This window comes from Lepidochelys kempii, chromosome 11 (genome assembly GCF_965140285.1).
Source record: "Lepidochelys kempii isolate rLepKem1 chromosome 11, rLepKem1.hap1, whole genome shotgun sequence".
In the NCBI taxonomy this organism is placed as follows: Eukaryota; Metazoa; Chordata; order Testudines; family Cheloniidae; genus Lepidochelys; species Lepidochelys kempii.
Window position 1 is genome coordinate 63817732 of NC_136390.1, and position 27580 is coordinate 63845311.

The window sequence follows — 27580 nt, forward strand, 5'->3', positions numbered from 1 at the left end:
TTTTAAACCATAGAAATAATATAAGCCCTGCTGCTTTAGTCTTCCCACCAGTTTTGCCCTAGGGCTTGTTTACCCCAGTTTGGTGCACCAAAATGGTATAGTTTTTCTGTGTGGTTTTTGTGCCCCATGTCTCCACTCTGCAAAACCATCAAACCCTTCGTCGTCCTTGAGTCCTCCTTGTGTAAGTCAATGCTCTGCTGCTTTGACTCAAACGCTAGCTGGGAACCTCTCCCTGTCTTTGAGAATGGGGTGTTCAGAGCAGAGGAGTTTATCGTGAACATCAAACAAGGTTGGGCTGGGTTAACTGCTTACAAAAAAACCAAACCAAAGGTCACCAGCTGTTTTTAGCAAGTCAGCAGACTAAACTGGGCCCAATTCTTCACTTTGTTACATGGTTCCTTATCATGCTGAAGTCAGTGGAGTTACCCCAAAGCAAACATGGACCCAATTCCTGCCTCTCTGACGCCATCTGTGTAACTGCGACCAATGAACTTTGTACTTGTTAGTCTTACGTTTCCAGACTCCACTGTCTGCTCTCTAACGGATAGTCACAAACAACACTCCAGAAGGGAAGAAATAGCTTAAATATAAGGAAAAATAAGTTCAAATGGACCCTGTTAATAGTGCCTCAATGTCATTGCAACACTTACTAAAGTCCCTGCTGTAGGGCTACGGGCTCAGTCGGACGTCGGCTTCTAGAAAAGCCAGTTTGCAGCTCTCCAGCAAAACTACCTTCCAGATTGAGGTCATGTGACTCTCTAAAATCTTTGAGCAGATCTGGGCAAAATAGAGGACGAGAACAAAACAAAAATTCTGTCTGAAGTAAATGATTGACCACATGCTTCTCCGAAATCAAACCCCTGGCTGTTAATAGTCAATATGGTATAATTGCTGCTTGTGACCTTGTGGTGGGGGAATGAATTTAAATAGTATGGCTTTATATTTAAAAAATATAAACTTTTCTTCTGTCTTTGGGACACACACTGTAAGAGGCACTCATCTCTAGTGTCATTTGCTTCCTTCTCATAGTATTCTGTGAAGTACAGTAGTTTAATCTTTGTAAGAAAAACATAAAAAAGCAAAAGTAAACAGGTCATTTTTTTAATCAGTCGAGTGATCTGAGTCAGGGTCAAGTGTCTTGGGCTGAGTTTCTGTGGATGTGCTGGGCGAATGCTGTCTTCTAGGAGAGATGTTCTTCCCCATAGTATCTCACTTGGGGGTTTACTGGGAACAATGCTCACACTTCCACTCTCCCTTCTCTTTATCTGAGACCACAGGGCTAGATTCTCAGCTTGCCTACATTGTCGTGCTTCACTCATTTCAACGGAGCTACAGTACTTCACCTGGCACCAGTTGAGACTCTGGGCCACGGACTCCAGTTTTTGCATGAGATTTAAAAAAACCCCAAAACATGAGCACGGATCCTATCTAATAAATTATATATATCTCGGAGAGCGAGAGTGGGAGTAAAGCTAATTGTGGGCCCTGTGTTCACTTATGTGTGCAATACTGTGATTTCTATGTATTAAACCCTCCGCTGTACTTAAGTTGCACTAACTCAGGGTTACTTTATCACCAAAATGCAATCCGAGCCTTGATCTTGGGACAGCAGTCATTCTACTATTTTTGGCTCTGATTTTCTTTTAAAGCACTGTATTGCATCTGTTTTGCTGAGCATACACAGGAGGGTCAACGGCCAGTTTTGAAACGTGGCCCATTTTCCTTTGCTCAGCCCTGTGGGGCAGAACCTGTGGATGTAACGTTGTGCTCTGTGCTACTAAAGCGTTTTTCCAAATGTATTGCTCTGATTCCTGTCACTGGCTGTGATTCCAGCATGCACGCTTGGAAAGCAGTCACAGATTTTGGACAATACAGCCTTGAGTGAGTCATTCAGTCTCACCCCTGGGTTTCACGTTGCCCAGTAGACAATATAGAGTGTGATTGCCCTTGAGTTTCCTGGTTTCTCAGGACTTGTCTTCACTGCAGAGTTAACCTGAGCTCTGACTCAGGTATTGACCACACACAAACCTCTGACATGAGCGTGGTGGTGGTTCTTGCAACCTGGGCTAGCTGACCTGCCCGAGGCTACTGGCTAAAGCCAGAGTGTTGCCCACAGTTGGGTGTGTAACCCACACACATTGCAGTGAGACCCCAGGTTCAACCATTCCAATATGACTAAAGCTCCCGTGCCTTCCCATAATTCCCCCTGTGTGCCCAGAAGGACAGACAAGTTCTCCCATAATTCACTGGGCAGGAATCCTTCAGCAGCTCAGTTTCCTGCAGTGCTAAGAACCATGGGATGTCCCTAATGACACACGGGATTGCAGCACTGGTGAGAATGCAGTAAGTCAGGTAGGGCTTTGCAACGTGGCTGCTAGACCCTGGCTACCTCTGCAGTGAAGCCATACCCTCGGTGGTAATGCCCTAGGGGCTAGTCTGCTGGGCTTTGGGGAACTGGTGCTGCTGGGTTTGACCTTCCTCTCTTCTGCTGGAGCCTCAGCAGGGGTTTCAGTACCTTGGGCTGGATTTTCAGAAGAGCTGAGCACCACCAGATCTAATGGAGGACGGAGGGAAGCTGTGGGTGCTTGGCCTACTCTGCTGTGGGCCATCCCTCACCTTATGTGGCAGTAGAAGGGGGCCCACTTTCTCCCATCACCAGCATTCTGCGGGGAGCTGCAGGGGGTTGCTGCTTCTCCCCTGCATGAGTGGCTGCAGGGACTCCCAATGCTGACCACTGTGGCCAAGAAATAGGTGGGGGAGTGGCTGGGCTTGCTACACAGAGCCCCACCTTGCTTGGATGGTGGTGGTGAGGGGTGGTGGTGATATTAACACCCTGGGCAGTTCACCCCTCAGCGGTTGTCTCAGGCTGTCTGCAGACGCAGGCAGATATTACTGCATCAGTCATGTTTGGGCCAAGTTTTCGAGGTTTTAATCATAACCAAGTGGGATAATGTTTTTAAATGAAAGCTAAGATTCTGTGCTCATCACATGACTCCAGGAGCTGGGGCCCTAGGCATGGGCATTGTAGTCTCAACATTAACGCTACCTGGCCTGTAAAGTGTATTTGATTTCTTGTCCTTTTACTGTGAGTTGCTCGGCTGCACGGTGGCGCTGCTAGGAGTGTTCCTACTATTGGTGTTTGTCTAGGCAGGCTGTTGAACTTGATCTTTGTGTGACCCTCCCACCTGCAGCAGGGGGCTGCTAATGTTTCATGAACCAGGCTGGAAACAGGTGGCACGACGAGTTCTGATTTAAACATTTTCCTGTGTTTCTCTTGCAATGGCTTAGCGCGTATGTAGTGAGCAGCCCCTAAATAGCGGTTACGTGAGCTGAAATGAACCCAGCTCTGTAACGCACTTTGGAATAGGCCGTGCACTCCTATAACTGGCCCTAGATATGCTTAACTAGCAGGTCCGAGAGCCACGTTTCAAATTGGTGGCACTTCATAATGTCAATGCTGCTCTCTAGATTAACCTGGACTATGCTACTAGCTGGTCAAATTTAGGATTGAGCATCCCCACTGCCTGTATTAAATTAATTCACTTTCTTAACCAGTTCTTTGAGCATAGGTTTTGCTGCAGGCTTTGAGTGTCTGTTTGGCTGGCTTCTGAGCCTGTTAGGTTGGTCCACAGGATTTACGCTGATGTAACTAAAGTCATAATCTAGTCCCTTCTGTTTTTATAGTTGCCATTATGTTGCGTTGTTGGGTACAAAGTCTGTTCTACTATTCTTGCTTACATTTAACTGCTGAAGACGTCAGAGAAACAGGGCGTATCGCATATATTGTTTCAGTTTACAAGGACAGACACTGGTGGGTGCTTTAGTCTCCTACAAAAATGCAAGTTTTGTATTCTAGAGAAAACTTGGGGTTTGCAGACCAGATTTGAATCTCCTTTCCCAAACCTACTGTACCCACTCTCTACACATTTACCATTCAAATCCCTTCAAGGGTCTTCTGCAATGCCCACAAATGAAGCAATTCAGAATCCCACAGAACTGAGCCAGCAAGCTGTGCACATGCCTAAAACGAATGACTGCATGATTGCATTGCTATAATTCTCCGTCTTCCTCGTCCCATCCTCTTCCTATTGTTTGCTATTACTGCTCATAATGTCACATTTGCTATTAGAGGGTACAATACCACCTGTTTGTTCTGTAAGATGCCTACTGCTTTTCTGCACTGTAAAAATGACCCATCATCTAAGCCTGGGAACTTTGTGCCTATGTGGCCACATGGAAATCTGTACTTTTGGGGGTCTCTACTCCAACCCCTCACGTTATCTCCCAACTTCCACAGCCATGGTCATAGAATCCAGAGGTTTTGGGGGGTGGTAGGCAAGGGGGGAACTACAAGGTAATCTAGCCCATTCCCCAGCCAGTGCAGGATTGTTCCATATTGCACATCTTCAAGTGTAGTGTCCAGTAGGGAGTTAAATGTGGAATGGGTGGGGCTCCCAGCACATTCCATGGCAAATTATTCCGCAGACTAATAGCTCTCATTGGCAGGCAATTTCTTAACTGTATTCCCTTGCTCCACTAACCTCTCTGGGGCTTCCCACTGTCACCAGGAGATTATCAGCCAAGGCCACAGAGCCTAAGAGAGGTGGGTGGTAGCAAGCAGCAGTCAGGCTGGGGGCCCTGTAGGCATGATGAAATTGTGTGTTTGTATGTAACTAGGTCATAGGTAAAGAAGGAGCTGGGTAGGGCCTCAGTCATATTACATTGCGTAGTGCAGGGGTGGTCCAACTTTTTGGCCTGAGGGCCACGTCGGGGTGTGAAACTGTATGGAGGGCTAGGTAGGGAAGGCTGTGCCTCCCCAAACAGCCTGGCCCCGCTCCCTGTCTGCCCCCCTCTGAACCCCTCACCGATCCAACCCCCCTGCTCCTTGTCTCCTGACCGCCCCCTCCTGGGACTCCCCATCCCAAACTGCAGTTGAACAGATTTGTTTTGGATAGTTCTGTTTTACACACACACACACGCGCAAGAGAGAAGAGACAAGAGGATGTTAGTTCTGGTTTTATTTTAGTCCGAACAAATACCCTTCAAGGGGAAAAAACAAACCATGGCTGGAATAGTGTTTCACAATAGACCATAATGCTGAACATTGAAGTGTCACAACGATATAGGAGATTGAATGAGAAGCATTCAGCTGCCTGAAGAAAGCAGCTTGAGTAATTGCACCTTTATGAAATACATAGGAATTGTTACCTCCTACCAGTGCCCATGCTTCCCATGCAGTGAGAAGGTTGTATAATGAAATACAGAGCATATTTCCCCCCCACACCCCACTACATCATGGGTTTAGTAGCCGTTAACCCTAGGGAACTGAAACAAGCTTCCAGCATTCATTAAGGGCGCTCTCTTTGCTATAGCTCTGATTCAAGTAACCCCTCATCACCAGGCTACTGTGCTCTGGTTGCCATTATCAAGGAAGTTGGTTTAATGCATTCATAAGGCAGACTATTGAAAAGATGGAGTTTACTGTACACAGTCAGTGGATGATGCGGGAGAGGAGAGGACTGTTCCAGTTTCTACATGTCTGTTGTACTGTAGGTTGCCAGTGGCTGTACAGTAGGTTACCACTCATGCATCATCCTCTAGTTTTGAAGTGAGGCAGAAGGGGGTGGGGGTGGGGGGGGAAGAGGCAGTAGTGAGGGATAAATCAAGGAGGGAAGCCCTGGCCTGATCTGAATGTTGTTAGGTGTCCTACTACATTCAGATGGCTGGCGAAATAGACTCCCCACCCCCACAGTTAATGAGTTAAAACAGGTTTTTAAACAGGTTTCATTTAAAAAAAGGTGAATATGTCAATTCTCCCAGCACTGCGAAATGTTACACACCGCAGTGTAAGCCAGTCATCGGACAGAGGCGGGCTTCTCTGCAGAGCGCTTCCTGACGGCTGAACTTACAGTTTGGGCTGCGAGGTTAGTTTCAGGCTCAAGTTTTCAGCAAGCTTCTCCATGAACTCAAAGGTATTCAAGTAATCAGAACGCTTCACGCTGCAGAGGGAAAAACACACCAAACAGCCACCTTAAGGCACTGATGCTGCCAAGCGGAAAGGGAAAAATGCTCTTCAGGCTTTGAGTTATAATGCTACTGAAGAAGTTGTATAAAACACTGATCAACTTATAGCGTGAAGGTTACTTCTGTGCAAGGGCCCTTGCAATATGAAGGGGAGTGTGACAGAGAGCTAGGCAACAACACCTATTGTGTTCTGGGGGGCAAGGCCCCTCCCTCAGCCTAAGGGGAGGAGCTACTGAGCCCAGGGCTCAAGCAAGTTTGGGGGAGAACAAATGAAAAACTGGGACAAGAGTGAGGTGTTAGAGCCAAAATCTGGGATCCAGAAGGGGACACCAAGCAGAGAACCCTAGACAGCACCCACTACTCCTTCAAGGTGTCTAGGGAGCCAGTGGACACAGCCCAGAGGAACTCTGCCCAGATGCGTGATCGAATCAAGGAGTGGAAATAGGCCCCACAATTGCAGAGCAACTTCCCATCCAGCATCCTCCTCCTGGTTATATAGATGGCCACCTTGGTCAGTGCTAAGAGGAGGTTGATGAGGAGATCTCTTGACTTAGTGGGGCCGGGATAGGGCATGCATAAATCAGGAGATGCGGGGAAAAGGGCAGCCAAACCTAAGGAGAAGATGTAGATGTGCATTAGGTTCTCCCCGATGCCACAAAATGGACAGGTGTCAAGGAGGGAGGTGAACCATGCCAGGTACACGGCTGTGCTCATGGCTCCATGAAGGAACAGCCAGCTTATATCCCCAGTCTGCTGTGGGACCAAGGTGGAACACAGGCTGGTCCACCAGGGATCCTCACCCTCCACAGGTGGTAAAAGGTCTTGCCACTTGGTGTCAGGGCAGGACATGAGGGTGAGGAAATGGAATGTGTGGAGCATGAGCGTGTACAACTGTTCTCTAAGCATGGTTCAGAAACTAAGCAACTGCAAGTCCACAACCGGCTCAGGTTACAGATGGGAGAGGACTGGGGTTTTGCGGGGCAGGGGCCTGATGCGGTCCGGAGGGCCGGGGGTGAGGAGCACCCTCCTGGACAGACTGTGGCTGCAGCTGCATTCAGAATTCATGTAAAACAAAACCCAGAAGTAACCATGCTTCAACAGTCTCTAAAAGAGCTTAATGTCACATTAGGAGAGTGTAAAACCCACATCAGCACCTTTCAGCCAGAAGGATCAGCTATGTAGGCAGCAGCACTGAAATGAAGCCACTGCAGGAATGCAGCAGACATGCAGGTAACAGTGTACTATGCTGGGTGCCAACAGTAAGGGAAGGGGGAAATGTTTGGACAAAAAAGGAGAAGCACAAACCCCTTCTCCTATGAAAAGTCCCAGGGATCTTCTAGATCCCCAGAGCAGACAAGACATCACTTAAGGTCTCATCTACAAGACTTTCATAAAAAGAAAAGGAGTACTTGTGGCACCTTAGAGACTAACCAATTTATTTGAGCATAAGCTTTCGTGAGCTACAGCTCACTTCATCGGAGGCATTCAGTGGAAAATACAAAAGATGTTTGTTTTTATACACACAAATCATGAAAAAATGGGTGTTGATCACTCTCCTTACAATGTGTATGATAATCAAGGTGGGCCATATCATACACATTGTAAGGAGAGTGATCACTTTAGATAAGCTATTACCAGCAGGAGAGTGGGGTGGGGGGAGAGAAAACCTTTTGTAGTGATCAACACCCATTTTTTCATGATTTGTGTGTATAAAAACAAACATCTTCTGTATTTTCCACTGAATGCCTCCGATGAAGTGAGCTGTAGCTCACGAAAGCTTATGCTCAAATAAATTGGTTAGTCTCTAAGGTGCCACAAGTCCTCCTTTTCTTTTTGCGAATACAGACTAACACGGCTGTTACTCTGAAAGACTTTCATATTGTATCTACCTCAGAAAGGACTGAGTTGCTCTCCCCCAGATTTGAATCTGCAGCTCCTGTTTACGTATGCCATACCTAGTGCTTAGACTATTAAGACAACCTCTGCCTAGGATTAACAGCAGGACTGCTTTCCCTTTTACCTGTTTTGTTGTTGCTACTGGTCTTAGGCTATATGGCGTTCTCCACTAACTGATTTATAATGAGAACGTGTATATTAGTTGCTTTGCCAGTAAAACAACATGCCCCTCCCGCCTACAGGCAATTCTCACCCATCCTTGGAAAAGTTGCAAGACTGGCTCTATTTGCATCAGGTATGTGGAGGCTTGGGCCACATATTACAGTTGATAGGGAGAGTGTAAATACAGTGGCCTGCCCAAGAGATTGTAGAGTCAGTTTTGAACTATACAATGCACAATTCTCTTCAATCCCTTGTTAACAGGTTAACATAGGACCAACTCACATTGGGCTTAGTTCTGTACTAGAATGTGAAGACAGTAGAAGGACATGATGAGGGATCTGACTGGCCCTTTTTTACGTGCCTCACTTTGTAACTGTATTTGCAGCTCAAATGGTATGCAAGGCCATCCCGACACTCTTAACAAAAGATCTAGTTCACCACGTGAAGGAGAGAATGGTCAGAATTCTGTAGATTAGTTGTCTGTAGGTTTTAGGAGGTGTAGAAACCAAGCCTTCATACTAGTGCAGTTCACACTTGTATTTAATAAAAGCAAGTGTCACCGTAAGACAGTTGTTCCACGGTAACTGTCTCGCAGTCTGTTCCGGTCAGCCTAGGCTCTTACACCATTGGCCAGACAGAATGGATTGAGCTACTTAGATCGTAAGCTCTTGGGGGACAGGGACTGTCTCTTGACCATATGCAAACCACTTCAGCACTCTGACCTTCAGTTTCTCAGTCTGTAAAATAGGGCTAATGATGCTGACCTCCTTTGTGCAGTGCTTTGAGATCTATGTAAGAGCCAGCTACTATGATTATTCTGTGCTTGTACATCACCTAGCATAAAGGGGTCCTGGTCCATGATGGGGGCTCCTAGCTGTTACAGTAATACAAATAATAATAAACAGTGGTTTTAAACCTACCCCCCACCAACCAGCCATGCACTACTGGTCACTACAGACTTTACCAGCAATGCCACGGACCAGTTTAAGGGCACTGCAGATACCGCATACTTACTTAGGTAAACCTTTAATGCAAGCAGCTAAGTCCTTTGTCATGAAGCCAGCCTCTATAGTCTCTACACAGACCTCTTCCAAGGCAGTGGCAAAGTTCTTGAGGTCAGCGTTGTTATCCAATTTAGCTCTGTGAGCTAGTCCTCTAGTCCAGGCAAAAATGGAGGCTAAAGGGAAAGCGAGTATAATTGTACTGCTGAAACAATAAGATGAGACGGCACTGAAACAACAAACAAGTACGAAATCCCCCCAGTAAGAAATGGAACAACTGCTGAAGGTTAATGAGAAACGCTGCATGTTCAGGGGAAATCTGGAGTGCGAACAGGAGTGACTTCATGTCACTGTCTCGCCTTTGTTTTTTAAAGCAGCCCCATGTGCTATTCCGGATTTTTTTCATACTCCAGTATCTCTTTCGCTCCTCTCCCTGGCACAGGGTGGAGATGAACACAGGCCAATACGAAGAGCTACATGCAGTTAAAACTTATAAAAACAAAGTTATTAAATACCATGCAAGCTGGAATCGGATTACTTCCCCAGAACACGTTACACGCATTCTCCGGGCAAGTGCAGATGATGTTTCAGCATGATTTTATAGGGCTTGTTGATACACACACGTAGTGCGTGGCCTGCTGGGGCGTGAATCTATCCTGCAGGAGCCTGCCACGTGCTAAGTGCCCATGTGGACCCTGCTGCCCTGCACTAAACATTGCTAGTGTGCTTTAAACTACACAGGAGTAGAATAAAGCACACGAGGGAACTCTTTCGAGCATAACACCAGGGTCCACATGCGCAGGGTAGATTTACATCCCGGCTTGCTGTGAACTAAGCGTTCACATAGACAAACCTACACTCTGCTCACTTCTGCTTATCAGCTGTGTATAGCTATTTTATTTGAAAGTAAAACAACCCAGTGGTGCCATTACTAGACCATTAATGCAGGGATGTCAGAACACCTCATAGATGAGATTGTGTATACGATTCATTGCTCCCATCCAGTCAGTTCCAAGCTGCTTGTACTGTACACTGCAGAAGTACCACATCAGATGCACAAATTATCACGCAACTAACATGGGTGGTATTCTGTGATGCAGGAATTTGCAGAAACAACAATGCGGGTGTTCTCAGTTTTAACTCCTTCTTACATGTAGCAATCAGTCAGAGAAGCCCGAGGCATCTTACCAATGGGATTAGTGGAAGTTTCTTCACCCTTCTGATGCAAGCGATAGTGACGTGTCACTGTGCCATGAGCAGCTTCTGCTTCCACTGTCTTGCCATCTGGGCAGATCAGTACGCTGGTCATCATCCCCAGAGAACCATACCCTGCAGGTTATAATCGAATAGGTCAAGTCTTCCTCTGAAAACCCTGACTTGCTAAAGCTACACCACTCTGCCAAGCCACAAGGGAAGCCAAACAGACACAGTATTCCTGAATACGAGCCAGACATTAAATACTAAAACACCCACTTGTTCAGTTCTGACTTAGGAAGCTGCTCCCAAGTGTCTGAATAATAAAAGTTATTCACCAAAGCCACTAGAAAACTGCAGACATTTTGCCCCATTTCAAGCAAATACATATTCACCATAGCCAGCCACTTTTTTACTACCAATGAGCTCATAGTCTGCGAGCACCTCTCCTCTCCCATTGACTCCCAAAGCTCTGAAATAACAGTCACCCAAAACTGCAAGGCAGCATGGGAAAGGGATGGGAGCAGCAGGGCTGTTTAGCAATTGGATTTTGCATTTCATTTCACACTTGCTGGTCCCAACAAGAGGAGAAATTCAGTTCTCCCAAGAGAGAGATTTCTCCTAGGGGAAAAAAAGCAATGAGCCTCGGAAAAGCTAGCTGCAGTGGGAGGAACGGAAGATTTCCTTATTGGGGGGAGGGTGCAGAGATAGGAGTGAAGGAAATGAGGGGAGGCAGGGAGACTTGGCTGGGGGAGATGTGGGGAGCCAGGTCCAGGCTGGGTTCCTACCTGCTCCCAGGCCCGTTCCAGTCCCTCTGAGTCCTGCTTCCTGGCTCAATCCTGGGCTCTGCTGCAGCTGCTCCAGCCCCAGTGGATCCTGCTCTTGTCTTCCCCCACCCCAGCGTGTGCAAGTTTACATGGGGGCAGAGCCCCCACAATATTTCCATTGTGGCGCACTCCTCCTGCCCCGCTTCCCAGTTCCACTGCCCTACTTCTTACCTGTTCATGTATTTTGCTGTCAATCCTTATTCCTAAGGTGACCACACATCCCGTTTTGACCGGGACAGTCCCTTTTTAAGCCATGTCCCAGCTGTGATGACTTTTTTTTAGCAAAAATGGGCATTTGTCCTGTTTGCTCTTGCCAAGTGATCATCAGCTGGCAGGAGCAAATGGGACAATTGCTCATTTTTGCCAAGAAAGTGGGGCGTGCACTCCTAGTGGGGCGCAGAGGAACGTGCGGGGGGTGAGCAGTGATGCCACCCTGTGAGGAGGGGAAACAGTGTTTGCGCAAGCAGCGATGCCAGCTGTGTGGGGGCAGGCAGGGTTTGGGGACGCAGCGACGCCAGCCGCGTGGGCGGGGCGGGGGTGAGGGAACAGGGCTCAGGCAAGGAATGATGCCAGCCCCACACGGGGAGCAGGTTGGGCTTGGCGAAAGCCCTAGATGTGGGAGAGGCAGGGCTCAGGCCAGCAACTTGGGTCAGCCCTGTGTGCGGAGTAGAGTGGGGCCAGGCACAGGCCAGCCCCATGTGCGGTGGGCAGGGCTCAGGCAAGTGGCTTGGGCCAGCCCCACGTGGTGTCCTGTTTTCCCTTTGGGAAATATGATCACCCTACTCATTCCCCACATTTATCTTGTCATGGTCATCTCCATTCCTACAGAAAGGTTCCATCAGAAAAAGGGCTTTGGGGGTGGGAGGAGAAACCTGCTCCTGTACAGAGATTTAAGTTTCTGTTCTACGCCACACCTGATCATCTGGGGTAATCTGGGCCAGGTCCTCCACTGGTGTAAAGTGACCTGGTCTAGGAATTTCAATGCGCTACACTTGTGTTCACCAGCTAAAGACCTGTCTAACATAATAAGACTCTGATTTTACATGCCATCTCCTTGGGAGGACCTCAAGCCACTTCCGAAACATGGATGAGTTCTGCTTTGCAACCTCTGTGTGCTAGGCGAGTATTATTCTCCTCCCCGATTTAGAGAGAAATAAAAGACTGAAGGGCTTGCCTAATGTCACATGGACCCAGGGGCATTGATAGAATTATAGTCTCTTGACTTCCTGTCCTCTGCCTTAGCCACATGTATGGCTGGATTGATGCACAGGCAAACCAAGCACATGCCTAGGACCCAAATTTGTGGGGGCAGAGGGTTAAAATCATAGGCCAGTGTCCTCCTCCTCCAATGCCTTGCCCCACCAAGGGGGCACCAACCATCCTTCACCCTGGCACCACAACCCTAATCCTGGCCTAGCATGGAGGGGAGACCCCAGGGGCAGAGGAGAATGCGAGTCCACCCTGCTCTCACTCTGCACCAGTGGTTCCTGTCCCACAGGTCTAGGCCTGGCTCCCCATTCCGGACATTGCACGTTGTGACCACATTGCGACCTGGTGCAGCATCAGTCAGGTTTGGCCCAGCCGCCTCACTCCGCCCCTGTCATGACAGAGGGGCAACCGGACCAAACCTGAGTTGTGCTGTAACCTCATGCACCAGGTCACAATGCCTGGAGCAGGGCCCAACCCCACGGGACAGAAACTGCCATGGTGGGGTGAGTGGGCTCTCTCCAGTCCCACCCTCCAGCGCCAGGGTGACCAGATAGCAAATGTGAAAAATCGGGATGGGGGTAGGGGGTAATAGGCTCCTATATAAGACAAAACCCTGAATGTCAGGACTGTCCCTTTAAAACTGGGACACTCTGGTCACCCTACCAGAGCCTCCCCTCTGCACTGGGCCAGGAGAAATGTACGTTTGCTTAGGGTCCAGTGATGGGTTAATCCAGCCCTGACCACAGGGGGCAGAGGCCATTCTTCCTTCCCCTACATTCTTCAGCATGTAGGGTCCCAACATGCAAAGTCCCAGTGCTTGGAACTCCCATACTTTAACAGGTGTTCCATGAACCTTAAAACTTATGGGATCAGGCTCTTACACTGGGTTTGAGTGCTCCTTCCCACAGACAGAGCCACAGATGAGAGCCTGAGGAAACGGAAAACAAAACAAACAAACAAAAACACAAAACCTGTTTTCCTGGTGCCATGCCCTCTGACGGAAGGAGCTTGTGGGGATGTAAAACTGGGAGCTCATGTCACGTTCTCACCTTCCAGGTCTCTGAGATCTGGGTCACTGGAAGCTTCTTGGGGCAAGGAACAAGGATCCCTCTAAGTTTTGTGTGAGGCAAAATTTGCTGATGGTGCTAAAGAAAGAACACTACTCAACTGACGTTCTTCCTGCGAGTGCCACACCTATGCCAACAGGCCACATCTTTGTGTAGGATTCTTACCAAGAGCTATGAATTTTATTCATATCAATATCTATCTGGCTCTTGGCGTTTGGGTTACATTTTTATGTCGTTACAATTTCTTTTTTGCTCATTGGGCATTGAGCCAATTTGCTGAGGTGACCTTTCCATGCTCAGCTTTCACCACTGTGCCCTGGGTTAAGTCGTGCAGGCATTTTGGTGACCAAATCCCAGCTACTGGTGCAGGCGCTTTGGGTTTAGAGCTATTAGTAGTTGTAGTATGGGAACAGCCATCATACAGAGCAGTCTAAATAGAAGACGGATGTACTCTGCCAGTTGAGAGTCCCTTTTCAAAGCTAAGTTTGCATTTCATACTTAGTTTTCTTGAGTCTGTGAACTGCAAACAGTTTGGAGATAAAGTAGTGGCTCTAGGATAAGCATACGCACGGATACGTAGCATGATATGCTCCGCGTGAGGCTGGTGGCCTTCCTGTTCCAGCACGTTGCTGAGCTAAGCCTAGGTGACAGTAACAGGTCATACCTTGTGCCACAGAGTCAGACTGCACATCACCATCATAGTTCTTACAGGCCCAGATAAAGCCACCTTCAGATTTCAGGGCTTGAGCCACCATGTCATCAATGAGTCTATGCTCATACCAGATCTTCTGGGCTTCAAACTGGGGCCTGTATTCTCTGAAAAACAAGAAAACCACCAGGTAGCTTCTGGCAATTACAGTTCTGGTCAGTGCAACATACAGGTGAAAGGCTGAAATCCTTAACTTCCATCGGGAAATGGGAGAGGAAAGAGCCTGTGGGCTGAGATGAAGATGTTTATGTGCCTTGAACAGCACCTGAAAAGACAGGATGTACAGAATACATTTTGCTCCTGGTTTTATAGGTTTTTATGAAGCATGCATATAAAGATGGCATGTCACCAGTCAAAGGTGGGGGGAGGAGGGGAGAAGACAACCAATGGCTGAGCTCCTCAAATATGTGACAAAGAGCAAACATAAATTAGAGGAAACAGTGTTAAAAGAATTTGTCTCATGAATTCAGCTTTGAGAATCAGTAGGCCCAATGGTGTTCTCTCTTACACTGAGACAAATCAACAGCAACTCAGCTGCATTTAAAGGGATTAAACTGGTGAATGGGAGGAGAATATGGCTCCATGCTTCTGACACCAATTTACAGTGAATTTTGTGTGATCTTATTTCTGGGGTCAATTGGAGTCTAATAATCAAGGACCTCCCTGGTTAATTAGGAGAGCTGTGGGGCAAGATACTTTCTTTAAAAAAGGCCAAGCAACAATTTACCAAAATCTAGACATATTCCCTCTTTATAACATAGGCCATTTAAGAGTATACATATGTACATTTTAAAGACACGAGATTTGCAGTGCTTTACTAAAAATTAGTGAGGTTCAAGTTCTAAAGCAATTCGTCAGGGATTTTCCATGACTCCATCCAAATCTCCAAAGCTTTCTTTTTATCATCAATAGATGCCAGCGGAGATGGACACCAAAGCCTTGATTCAGGAGAGCCCTTAAGCACATGCTTGAGTGCCCCATCCTGGCTTCAATGAGAGCAGGGGGTGCTAAGCACTTCGTAGGAGGTGCTGAGCACTTCACAGGTTTGGGCTCTGAATTGACGGTGGGGGTTCACAAAGAATAAGAGAACCATCTTTCTACTACAGAAAAAATGCTCTGGAAGAGAAAAACTGGAAGTAACAATCTGTACTAGTTACTTTTCATAGATCTCCTGAAAGATGTCTTTAAAGTGTCCATCATATTTCTTCAGAATGGTGTTCTTGGTGCTCAGGTACAGGGGCCAGCCTTTAGATAATGCCATCTGGAAAGAACTGTGTGCAAAATCCCTGATGGAGTGGTCAAGGTTATACATTCCCATAGCTACACCACCACAGCCTATCAGCAAAGGGAGAAAAGAGAACAGTAAATAAGAATTAACTACAACACTGGCTAAAAATCCCACCCCATTTCTGACAGCATGCTATAGAATTCCCAGCCAGCAGGCTGGAATCCTCCTCGGCAGTCTGTCTTTCCTGATGCAGTCCTAGAAACTGTGAAGTATAACAGGATGGAATTCAGTTACAAACAATAGGACTCTTCCCCCACACATGCATGATTTATCTAATTCTCTCAGTGCTGTGAGGCATGGATCTCGGCATGGTTCCTGGTGGATCTTTAAGCTTAAGTAACTTTTTACATGGCTGTAGGCCAGATGTAGTTTCCCTCAGTGACTCCTAACTATGGTCCAGATCACCACCACTCAGAGAGGGGGAGAAAAACAAACAAACAAAAAAAACCATGGAAAAGGGTTCTGGGGAGGAAATTGCTGTGGGAGATCCTACTTCTTTGAGGTGGTGGTTTAACCATTGGCAGTGTGGACAAAGGCTGTGGGAGTAGCTCCGTACTTGGTGGGTCCCGGGACTCACTGCCATCTGTGGAGGCCCTGCATCTCTTCACTGGCTCGGACCTCTGTGTAGCCTCTCCTGGCTCCCTGAGATAACAGGTTCATGGTCACCAGGCTGCAAGGAAGGCTCTCCTGTTTGTAGAGCCCCCATAAGGGCTATAGTGAAGAGACAACACAGCCTTGGACAGTGTTCTGACTAGGTTGTGCACGGCCTGTGTATATCTGAGGGGAAAGGCAGGGAAATTGTGCATGTCCTCCATTCCACAGTTTGTAATCCCTTCCTCAGCACGGACCCTGGGAGGAGGAAGGAGAGACCTGCTTGTGGGCCAAGCTAGCATTCTAAGATACATTAACGTTCCCTAATTTCCTATTTAGTCTGAAGTACATACATAAAACTGTGTGTGGCATATAGAAGTGGAATCACCCTTTGAAGCAGAAACAACTATATCACAGAGAACTCTGGTGATTTTACTGAGAACAACAGGAGCTACGGATTTAAAAATAAGTACAGAGCCAGTCAGCCACGGAAACACAATTCCCCCAAACTCTCCTGTCATCTTGTCTGGTTGGAAGAACAGAAGGTTAGGCTTCTCAGCAGCATGCACAGCCCCTTCCCTCTTCTTTGAATTGTGAAATATACTAGAGGCTGTTGTATCTGCCATGAGTTTGATCAAAACTAGACACACTGGAATTGTCTTCCTACTGTTGACAATTACCGAAATGAAAAGATTGAGGTTCCTGGGCCTGATTAAGTCAATGACAAAATCCCATCGACTTCAATAAGGCCGTTCCCACTGACTGATCTCTAGGAGAGTCTTCGCGTTGACCTCAATAAGAGTTGGTTGCGGCCCTTAGTGAGAAACCTGAAATGGGCTCATTCTTATCCAAATGCCTTAGACCTTCACTATCATTTTCAAAGCCAAGTTACCACTGGCTTAAATGGGAGGTTTCCCTGGGTCTGCAGGATTGATTCTAATTTGAAATGTTTCACTGGCCACAGTATTTTTCAGTAAATTTTCTTATGACGATATCCCTCATTTGGAAACCCAAAACATAATGTTAGAAGGAGTGCCTCGTAAGATAACTGAACCACTGCCTATGTGTTTTCCTGGTAATGACAGAAATAGTTGAGTCTTATTACAGAGGTACCTGGTGGTAGTTGAGGAAACAGCCAGACCTTTTCATGACTGAAGCAGGTTTGATTATTTGTCACAAAAGCCAAGTTGTTTTAAGATGACATTGGCTGTTGTTAAGAAGCCAAACCCAAGTATGTTGGAATAGGATCCAAGAATACAAATCACCAGTCTCCATTAGTCATAGCATGCAAATTGGCACCCAGCCTGCCATGCTTAGTGACGTACAGAGCAGAATGGGATTGACTACAAGGTCCTCCAAAGAACGTTTAGGGCTAGGGGTCTCATAGCTACCAAGTTTTGTACATCCTCAAGTGTAACATTTTCATGAAAATAATTTAGAGAAGATAATTTGCACATCTGTACATAATTCACATATAACCATAAACTTCATGTTCAACACAACTGCATGGCGTAGTGCTGGTGAAAGGCATTTGATTGACTGCCTTGGTGAACAAAGTGCTTTGTTTATCTAGAATGCAGCAGCAGGGCTGGGAACCCACACACTACCCTGCCAGCATGGCTCAGCCCTGATCTCTGGGGAGGGGATTTCCTCTAGGAGTAACAGAAGTAGTTCATTCTCCAAGCAGTTTTTGGCAGATTCTGTCAAAAAGCCAATTAGTCCAAAGCATGGTGATGAGTTTGCGATGTGAGAATTTCTCTCTCTGTTATCAGTGAAGGGCAGTGCCTGACATAGCTACCAGTGGCCCAAGTGTCACACAAGATGCATGAGAAGTGGTGTGCATGTGTGTTCTGTATTGTGTTTCTTTGCTTTATGATTTCCAACAAAACTGAATTAACTTTCAGCGCTGGAAAGTTTTCCTCCCCTCCCACACAAATGAAACAGGCCTATAAAAGTATAGCTGCTGTATCATGCCGTGAATTTGACACACCCATCAACTTGAATCATGCCAAATACCAGTTGCAATTACAGCTTTTGTGACACCATACATACCTTCAAAGTTATGGACCAGATAGGTCACTGGTTTACCGCCATCTTTTGGTGTGTAAGTCATCTCTACTTTTCCAGGCCCAGGTACAACAAAATCTGTTGCTCTGTACTGTACAAAAGACAGAAGAGTTAAGTTTAGTAGTTTCATCCAATACACAGGTAAACTGCAAGAGAAATAGTCCTGTTTGGTCAAATAGCAATTCACATTCCTAGGAAAAATGTGGAAATAGATGCACGAAAAGAGCTGAAACATGCAGAAACTGACATTTTCCAGATGTAGATGACATTTTAAAGTGGCATGCCTCTAAAAATGTTATTAATATTCAGTGGGGGAGGGGGAAAAGGGATATTCTGGGAAATTCTATTGATTCCATTTCATAATTGGATTAACACAACTATGCACCAAACTACATTATCTTGTCAATGGCCGTGAATTATGCGACTAGTGTCTAGCCTTCCACTTGAGACCTGAATTCCACACAGGCCTAACTACAGTAACAATCAGTCATTCTCAGGGATTTGCAAATGGGAGAAAACCGCCCACGCAGGCAACACACACCCTAAAAAAAAAAAAAAAATCACATGACTGTAAAACTTAGCTACAAAAACCGAATATCATCATCTTCCAAATTGCTGTGGGTAAACATCATTAGGTTCTTTTCAGGCTACTCTCCATTACAGCCTTCGAGCCTTCTCACCATTTCCTTGCTGACATCCGTAATGTTCTGTTCTTAAGATCTTCTGCAACTTCCCCAAGCTCTACGGCTTGCTGTTTTTCCTTTACCTCTTCCCATCTATTATTCCTTTCACTTTAATCACTTGCTCTGGCAAGTTTCCACTTCTTTTGCTTTATCAACATACTGTCTAGCCTACTGTAATTTCCACTGCCTACTTAATTATTCAGTGCTCTTGATTTATTTCTTAAAGACATAATACTAATTATTCTTTTTTGTGAGGTATGGGCTTGGCCATTTCTTTTTGCTCTTAGGAATTAGATACTTGGCTGTCCCCTGCATTTTAAGTAAGCATATGACTTACCTAGCTCTTCTATAACACTCATCCATAGATTACAAAGCACTTTACAAAGAAGATCTATATCATTATTCCCATTTTACAAATGGGGAAACTGAGGTACAAATCTGCTATGACTTGCTTGACATCACACAGCAGGTGAGTAGCAGGGCTGGGAGCAGAGCCCAGGTCTGACTTCCAGTCCACTACCCTTCCCACGGGACCACACAGCCTTCCACACCATTTTGTTTCACTTGAATAGCTTCAGAACAAAACAAAACTCAACCCTCCCTCAATCATTTCTGCACTGAGAGTGGAATCTCTGCAAACAATCACTCAAAGAAGGGACAAATGCTTTTTCACTAGGATGTCAAACTTTTAATTTAAATCAGGTGCTCAAATGACATGAGTTATTTGTAAGTCCAAATAAACAATAAAATGTCAAAAGAAAAGGAGGACTTGTGGCACCTTAGAGACTAACAAATTTATCTGAGCATAAGCTTTCGTGAGCTACAGATCACTTCATCGGATGCATCCCAGGCACAATCTAGAAAGTAACCAAGCAAGTGGGTTTTGTTGGTTTCGGGTTGTTTTTTTGCATGAAATGAGTACCTGGCTCTACAAAAGCTGCCCATGGTGGAAACAGGGAGAATGGAGAAGTAATTTGGATGTTGGGCTACTTGGAAGTACTTCAGACAATTTGACAACACTGGGACAAGAGGAAGGAAAAAATTTAGTGGTAGAGTCTCTTATACAGTCATAGCTGCAGTGGGGTGGGAGGAGGGCCTTGGGAACAGTCGCTAGAGACATTCTGTCTCTAGACGGCTAAGGTAGTAAGCTTGCCTTCGGGGCAGTTGGTAATTACTACACTCTTTAATAAGAAACAGTGCACTTTACCTCCAGCATAGGCTTCTGTATATTAGTAGAACTGCAGTAGCTCCAGTCATCGACCAGCTAATAAGCAGGAGCATGATGAGTGCATCTCCACCCCCTCGTGGATCTGTGCAAAAGCAGCTAAAATATGGCCCTTAAGAGATATCACATGCATATTGGGCACATGCTGTTTTGTACCAGACCTGTTCCCTGGGATAAGAGTGTTCACCTAAATAAAGTACAGATAAAAAGAAACAGAGAATGGCCCTAAAGTAGTAACTCACTTGGTCCCCATAAGCGTGACGGCCAATGATGATGGGTTTCACCCATCCAGATACCAGCCGGGGGATGTTTTTGCAGATAATAGCCTCCCTGAAGACTGTGCCACCCAGAATGTTTCGAATTGTCCCATTTGGAGACTTCCACATTTGCTTCAGCTTGAACTCCTCCACTCTCTTCTCATCCGGAGTGATAGTAGCACACTTGATGCCAACATTGTACTTCCTTATCGCTTCTGCTGCTTCTACTGTCACCTTGTCATTGGTCGCATCACGATGTTCCATGCCCAAGTCATAGCTACAAATAACCCCCCAAAATAATCAATAATCAAAGTCACCAGATGGATCAGTCTAAGATGCTTATGGTCCTACATGATAAAAATGGACAACACACACACAGTCCTAGAATTCTGTCATTACTGTTATCTACATTGAGCCAACCTGCACTCCAGCAGGAGTCAAAACAAGGGAAGGTAGATGGTCTTAACACCAGTATCTTCCCTCAAGATTTCTGCAGGTGAGGGTGCAGGGGCAGCTTTAGTTTATGGTTGAGGCTGTGTAGGAGCCCTGCCAACAGCATCTGCTGCAAGGATACACAGATGCCTGCATCCCCAGCTGCCTTGGCCATGCCCCATTCTCAGCTAGTACCCACCTGCTTTATGATCTCTGTCAACCTATCACCCTGGCAGCTCAAGTGAAGTTGTGGCTGTTTTGCATTGTTTCAGCCTTCCCCGATGGACTTTCTGTTATGGGGCCCTCTGCCTGCGTGCAAATCAGCATAAACCCTGAGTGAATTATACCCTTTTACTGCAAGCTTCTTGGGGCTGGGACTGTGGCTTTCTTTGCGTAATACATAACACTAAGCACACCAACAGGACTCCACAAACAATAATACCAGTGATGATGGAGTCAGCACACGGTTACACTTTAAAAGTACATCTGAACTTATTTCTTTAAAACAGTGGAGGGGAAAACGTTTACTATACTCATGACCGTTTTTATGAACAATTGTGCTTTGCATATTTGTCCTCAAAGTATAATCAGTTACGTGTAAAACAGGGCATTAATGTATCCACTGTGCTTGGGAAGACAGTCTCAGTCTTCTTCCCCACTTTTTAAGAATGGACACTCCTCCAGACAGTGTGTGTGTGTGCAGTAAGCTGCTAGGTTCCTGTAAGTTCCTCTTGGCACCAGCAAGCAGTAAATCTTGGGCAAGTAGGAGGTGGAGTCTCCAGAACAAAAGCAAACCGCTTTGTAAGTAGGGAAAAGGTCAGACTCGGTGGGTTTGACTAATGATTGACACCACTGAAGATCTCTCCATACAACTGGGAAAATAAAAACCCATGAACATTGCTGCTGCCACTGTAATTCTGACCTACTACTCTGAGGCTAGGAAGGGAAGGAATAGCTCTTTATTTTGCTAAAATAAGTCTTGTAGGCAGTGTCATCACATTCCGATAGGTGTGATTTTTTTCCCCCTCCCCGTTTTCTTAAAAACTTGCTCCTATTTTTATTGTGGAGGTGAGCAAAGGTGGATGGATACAGTTTATGAAACAGTGAGAAGTGTGAACAGTCACAGACTAATCCAAACACGGCTTAATCCTGTTCCATTCCCTGCAACAGCCCCTTTATACCACTCCAGCAGCCTAAATGGGTAAAAAGGCCCTGTGGGGAATTCCCCCACGTTGGCATAAGGCCAATGGGAGCCCAATACTATCATTCAGTAAAGCTGTCCGTGTAGGGATGTGCTGGGGACAGGGGGTTAAGGAGAAATCGCTGAAAAGCTCTGAATTCCAGCTGATTTAGGCTGCATAAAGCATACAGGCAGCTATGCATGCTGCTCTAACACTGGAGGCATCACTAGACTTAGAGCAGCCCAGAATTAAGGAGGGCCAAAGGTGGTAACTGAACACCTGGGCTCTGACTCCTGTGCTGTCCCTTCTAAGAGGCACAGCACAGTTTAATCCACTTACTGCTGGGCGGACACCATGCAAGGAGACTGTCAGTGAAAGTGTTTGCAGGAATGAGGTCATAGCAAAGACATTTTGGCAAACAGGTTTCTCACCACAAAGTACTGGCTTTCAGTAGATGACTGAGCCCTTCCTGGTGGTCTTCAGAACCAATCATTTTGCAAACCAAGCAGAGGAGCACTGAGTGCTGGAGGGGAGATGTTCATGGGAGCCAGTTCTCTGACAAGGTATAAACCCCACATATACAAAAATATAAACCAATGCCCAACAACAGTAAATCAGCCATATACACTATATGTAAAAAGAACAGGAGTACTTGTGGCACCTTAGAGACTAACAAATTTATTTGAGCATAAGCTTTCGTGAGCTACAGCTCACTTCATCAGATGCATATATATGGTTACCTGTGCAGGTCCAGATCCACATATGGAAAAATCAGCTTTTCTTTAATCAGTTCCCAAATCACCCGAGTCATTTCATCTCCTTGCATCTCCACAACAGACCCTCCATGGATTTTTTTGGACATCTTGAACTAAATAAGATGTAAAAACAAACTAAACTCTCTCGGTATTAAGCAATGCACATTTTTATAACATGAACAGAAAAAAAAAGTCCCAATCCTACAAACACTAATCCTTTAGCAGTGTTGCAAACACTCATTTTATTGTGAATCTCCTGAAATATGGTACTTTTCTTAAAGCCCCAGCTCCTGGATGCTTCTGATTAGGGGACAATCTCAACTTTCATGTACGTTTCTATCCTCGTGGTTGTGGAGAGAAGGTTGAAAATGTGCCCTAAGTGTCTCCCAAAGGCTCCAAATCCAGAAGGGAAATAAAGAGAGTTCAAAATTTATTAGTTAAAAAACCCTCATGATTTCTAAGCCAATCTCATGATTTTTGAGGGACAAGACTCACGATTTTTGAATGCTTTAGGTTGGTGATACATAGTCATTTTAGTAGAGATCAGCTCATCACTGCTCTTTTTTTCCCCTCCAGGAGTAAAATGTCACATTGGTACAGAAATGCCAAGGATATACAAATACAACTTGAATGTCTTACTTTTGGGGTTAAAGTACTGGAACGGATCTGTTTTCTGAAAACAGAGTACTCCTAAAGTATTGGAGTCAAGAGTCATTAAAAATATTTTCCACCAAGACTCTATATGGCTCCTATTTGCATCTTGATCCTTGTCAACAAAAGGCACTATTCAAACACTTTATGCTCTACTTTCAAATGGCTACCATTGCTTAGTTACTACTTCTGGTTACACAAGAGCTATGACTTGGCAATTTTTTCTCAAACGCAATCCAGCAACGTAGTTCTCATTAGCTATTTTAAGTTCTCAACTTAGATACAGGAAACTCATGTTTAAGGCCCCGATCCTGTAAACACTTATACCCATGCACAACCTCATGTACATGAGTAGTTTCACTGGATTCCATGGGACGGACTCACATGAGTAAAGTTATGCACAAGCATAAGTGTTTGCAGATTTGGGGCCTTAATATGTAAATACTGATCCTTACTGACAGTAAAAATTCTTTGCATTAGTAATTCTTATTCAGCATTCATGTCGCCAGTCCATTTTTAGACTTTTTTACGTGAAAGTAATGGCATAATTAATATAAATATTTCATAATTGATACAGCAGCTTTCATTTGAGGATCTCAGAGCCATTTACAAACATTGCTTTGCATTCTTCGTCACAAGAAGCTTTGAGGTAGGAAAGGGGTAGCATACCTGTTTTACAGATGGGGAAAGCCAGGCAGGGAGGGTAAGTGACTTGCCCAAGGTCACACAGAGTCCGGGGCAGAGCTGGGAACAGAACAGAGAACTCCTGATTCAGTCTTGTGCTTCAACCACTAGATCATGCTTCATTTTTTTACTTCCTCTAAAAACCCACCTTCCGAAGTGGCAATAATTTGCAGCCTTATGCTACTAATAATCCCATCTGGACACATCAATTTGAATAACAACCAATCTGAAACATTTTAAAGGTAAACATTTTTTATTCTATCCAAAGATAGCGTCCTTGCCAATATTAGATATGGTTGCCTAGTTTTTATTACAAGCCACTATATAAATGGCCATTCACAAAACTTTGGCTGACTCATAGTAGGCTCAGCCCACATATATAAGTACTCCAGGCCCAATTTTCAAACATGTTTTTTCAGTGACGAGGAGGGAGAAGGGTCTTGTGATTAGGGCACAGAATTACCGGTTAAAAGATTCTGTGTTCTTTTTCTGGCTCTGGGTGACTTTAGCAATTCATTTAGACCAACACTTTCAAGAAAGAGGCCATTGATTTTGGGGTGTTTGAAAAGTTTGTGAGCCCAGAATAAGGCAACCAAAAGTGATCATTTTTGAATGTTTGGCTGCTACCCACTCTAGCCTTTGTCATCAGTAGAAAAAAAAAATAAAAGATGCATTTAAACATGTTAACTAACAACATTTTCCCTAGTATGGCTATGGCGTATGAGCCTCAGTTCCCCCATCTGTAAAACAGAGACAATAAAACATGTAGACACCTAAACACTGATTTGAACATCTACACATGGGATTTGGCCATCCTATTAAGAAGCTCACCTCTGACAGTCAGTTACTTCACTGATCTCTCCCTTTCAGGTTTCTCACATTCTTGCCACAGAGCACGGACTTTAAAACAACATCCTCTCCCCTTTCATATCCTCAGCCCACACACCAAGCCAAAGAGGCCTGGATTGGACATTCCCAACACTCTTTCATTAGGAGAGGCTCATTGCATAGTGTAGTTTATTGCAAGTTACACAGTTCAAATCACATCCACATTAGAAATGTGCAATGGTGCAGCTATGTCAGTGGCTGGAATCGCAGTGCTGGCAAGGTCTGAGATCAGAATTTGGTTGTGGGTCTCGTGTGCCTGGGAAAGTTTTACCTGTTATATCAGTATAACTATGCCATTATAACTCCCTGCACAGACAATCTTATTCTGGAAGAAGACTGGCTTTTTGTTGGTTTAGCTTAAACCCCTTCTAGAGTGAAATAACTAACCTCTCCGGCAAAAAAAGCCACTCATACAAGAAATGTCCACAGGAGAGGTTATTCTGGTATAACTATACTGGCTGAAATTCACACTTTAGGTTATACAAAGAAACAAAAGCATTTCCACTCAGACTAGGCCTGTATAATGTAAAAGTGATCTAAGCTAAACAACAGAGTCTCGCTCTGAAGCTTTTGTTTGTCATGAAGCAGCTATAATTTGATATGACAAGGGACAGCCTTGACAGGCCCCCGCACCCCCACCCACTATGCCACTCTGGAGCGAAGGCGCCCGCTTTAAGGGAGGCCAGATCACGGCTTTCAGCCCGGCTGAGGGGCGGTTTGTTTTACAGCTGCAGCTCTTGCTGGGGGGTAAAGTACAGAGGTCAGATAACAGCCCCGCGTACTCAGGGGACAAAGGGGACCGTGCAAACAGGCCGGAGGTAAAAGGTCTTCATGGTTGAGGTGGCGGAGGGGGGAAGGGAGGGAGGGAGGGGGCGGCTGGCTGTCCCCCCCCCACCCGCGATCAGGCCCCCATTTCCAGAGAGAAGCCTGACCCCTTCCTCGCCACGTCGGCCCAGCACCCACCCCGTCCCTCTCCGAGCCTGGCCCCCTCCCCACCGGGCTACCTGCCCCTGGGCCGGGCACCCGGGCACGGATCGGCCCGGCCCGGCCCGCGGAGCCTCGGTGCCCCGCGGGCAGCTGTCACTGACAGCCCCTCCCGGCCCGCCCCGCCCCCGGCGCCCCGCGTACCTCGGGCTGTCAGGGGCTTGGGCAGCGCTGTCTCCGCACCCGGCCTGCTCCGGCTCCGGCTCCTGCTCCCGGTGCCTCTGCTCGCCGCCGGCCGGGCTCCCCCTGCCGGCCCCCGGCTCGCCCTGGCCCCAAGGGCCCGCCTCCGCCGGCCGCGCCCGCCCATGGGCTCGCCACCGGGCAGCCGCTGAGGGCGGCCCACGCGGGGCGGGGCGGGGCCTGTCCTGCCGTGGGGCGGGGGGCAGCAGTCAGGGTGGGGGTGCTATGGGGGGGAAAGGGGAGGCACGGGGAAAATGAGGCCCTGGGCGAGCTTGTATTTTGGTGGCCCTGGCCCCCGTGGACACGGAGTCCCTCCCCCCCCCCCATTGCCCCTGTGGGCTCCCCACCCTCCTGCACCCCGAAGCCCTGCACCTCCCTCCGGTGCCCAGGTGGGGAAAGGGCTCTGGGTGCTGGGAGAGCCGGCATTGCTGCTCACTCCCCCCGGGGAACGCTGCTCCTCTGGGGTGCTGTGGGGGGTGGGGGGATCGGGGAGCGACGTGGGGGCTCCCTGCGTCCAGGTCACTTTCCCCACCTGGGCTGCCTGAGGTGAAGGCAGAGAGCGGCTACTCCTGATGCTGGACCCGCAGCCCAGCCCAGATGGGGAAAGTGACCTGGATGCGCCGGAGCACTTGGTGTTGCTCCTCGTTTTCCCCCCTTACTGCCCCTTAGGAGGGTGAGCAGTAGCTGTGTTGCATCACCATTTGCCTCCCCCTTACTCCCCTGGGAGAAATCTGGGTGCTCCCCGCCCCCAATGCAGCACTCCCCTGCCAGCCAGGAGCAGTTTTTGACTCCACATGGGTAGTGTGCACCTCTGCACTACTGCACAGCACCCCCTTGATTATGGCACCCCGGGCAGTCGCCCAGGTGGCCCACCCCTAAGGCCGGCCTTGGGGAGACAGCGGGGGGGAGGAGGAAGGAGAAGAGAAGGGAAGGGAGGTAGAGGAAAGGTGGGATCAGAGGGAAGGGGGAGGCAGCAGTGGGAAGAAGGGAGGCCAAGGCAGGCAGATGCTCCCACAAAGGTTATACAGTTACTCAGGTGAGGCTGAGGTCCCGCCAGGGTTTTGTATCCCCATGGGTTACCAGCCAAGCCCCTCAACCCCTCCATTTCAGACCATAGCCCTGTGGTCCTGTGTCGGGCTGTAGGGCAGGGGTAGTCAATTATTTTTTGGCAAGGTTCAAATTCTTGGTCAAGGTCCAGACTCCAGAGAAAAGAAAAAAAATCATAATGATAAGTAAATAAAAAGCATCTAGCGGTCTGGATTTGGCCCCATGGTCCACCTATTGACTATCCCCTACAGCAGGGATAGTCAAGCAGACCCCAACATCAGTTTTCAGTGTCTAGCCCTCCCTTTCACAGTTCTGCCCACAACCCAGCTTTCATTCCTTCCTATCCCTCCTCTCACTCACTTTTCTCTGCTGGGGCCTCCTGTCAACCTGCTCCCTTTGGGCCAGAATCATCTCTGTACAGACCTTGGCACAGGGGTTGAGAGGAGGTGAATTGTCTCCCCCATGTCTTGGGGCTGCTGGGGGTTGGGCCAGTGCATGGTGCAGGTTAGGATAGCTCTGAAGGCAGCCGTAACTCATGCCACCACCCGCTTGAGCTTTGCATTAGCTGGGGAATCATT

The 27580-nt window shown here is 46.9% G+C and overlaps 2 protein-coding genes across 4 annotated transcripts in view; one reads left to right on the plus strand and one right to left on the minus strand.

Annotated features, from left to right (window-relative positions):
• Nucleotides 1–5001: 5001 nt before the first annotated feature.
• On the minus strand, nt 5002–26049 carry IDH1 (isocitrate dehydrogenase (NADP(+)) 1). Of its 3 annotated transcripts, XM_073306658.2 has the most exons (10): nt 25920–26047; nt 23889–23963; nt 22554–22681; nt 20186–20477; nt 18021–18126; nt 15247–15424; nt 14045–14196; nt 10272–10412; nt 9097–9259; nt 5002–5999 (listed from the first exon to the last, which is right to left on the minus strand). In XM_073306658.2, the coding sequence occupies exons 3-10, from the start codon at nt 22673–22675 to the stop codon at nt 5906–5908; spliced, it is 1248 nt and encodes a 415-aa protein (XP_073162759.1). In that variant the 5' UTR covers nt 22676–22681; nt 23889–23963; nt 25920–26047; the 3' UTR covers nt 5002–5905. The 3 variants fall into 3 exon arrangements, with proteins under 3 accessions (XP_073162759.1, XP_073162760.1, XP_073162761.1); XM_073306659.2 differs by lacking the exon at nt 23889–23963; XM_073306660.2 differs by lacking the exon at nt 5002–5999 and having other exon boundaries at nt 9185–9288; nt 25920–26049.
• The window catches only part of PIKFYVE (phosphoinositide kinase, FYVE-type zinc finger containing), a 103430-nt gene continuing 101313 nt past the window's right edge, over nt 25464–27580 (plus strand). Inside the window, exon 1 of the mRNA XM_073306653.2 lies at nt 25464–25609. The gene's annotated coding sequence lies outside the window, so the exon portion shown is untranslated. The remainder of the gene's footprint in view (nt 25610–27580) is intronic.

What these genes read in the sequence shown, in the direction of transcription:
- IDH1 (XM_073306659.2), bottom strand. Translation starts at nt 22,675, where the DNA reads ATGTCCAAAAAAATCCATGGAGGGTCTGTTGTGGAGATGCAAGGAGAT. An exon ending in TCTGGTCCATAACTTTGAAG is followed by an intron (nt 15,425 to 18,020) that starts GTATGTATGGTG and finishes CTTTGCTGATAG; the next exon opens with GCTGTGGTGGTGTAGCTATG. An exon ending in TGCATTAAAGGTTTACCTAA is followed by an intron (nt 6,000 to 9,096) that starts GTAAGTATGCGG and finishes TTCCCTCTGCAG; the next exon opens with CGTGAAGCGTTCTGATTACT.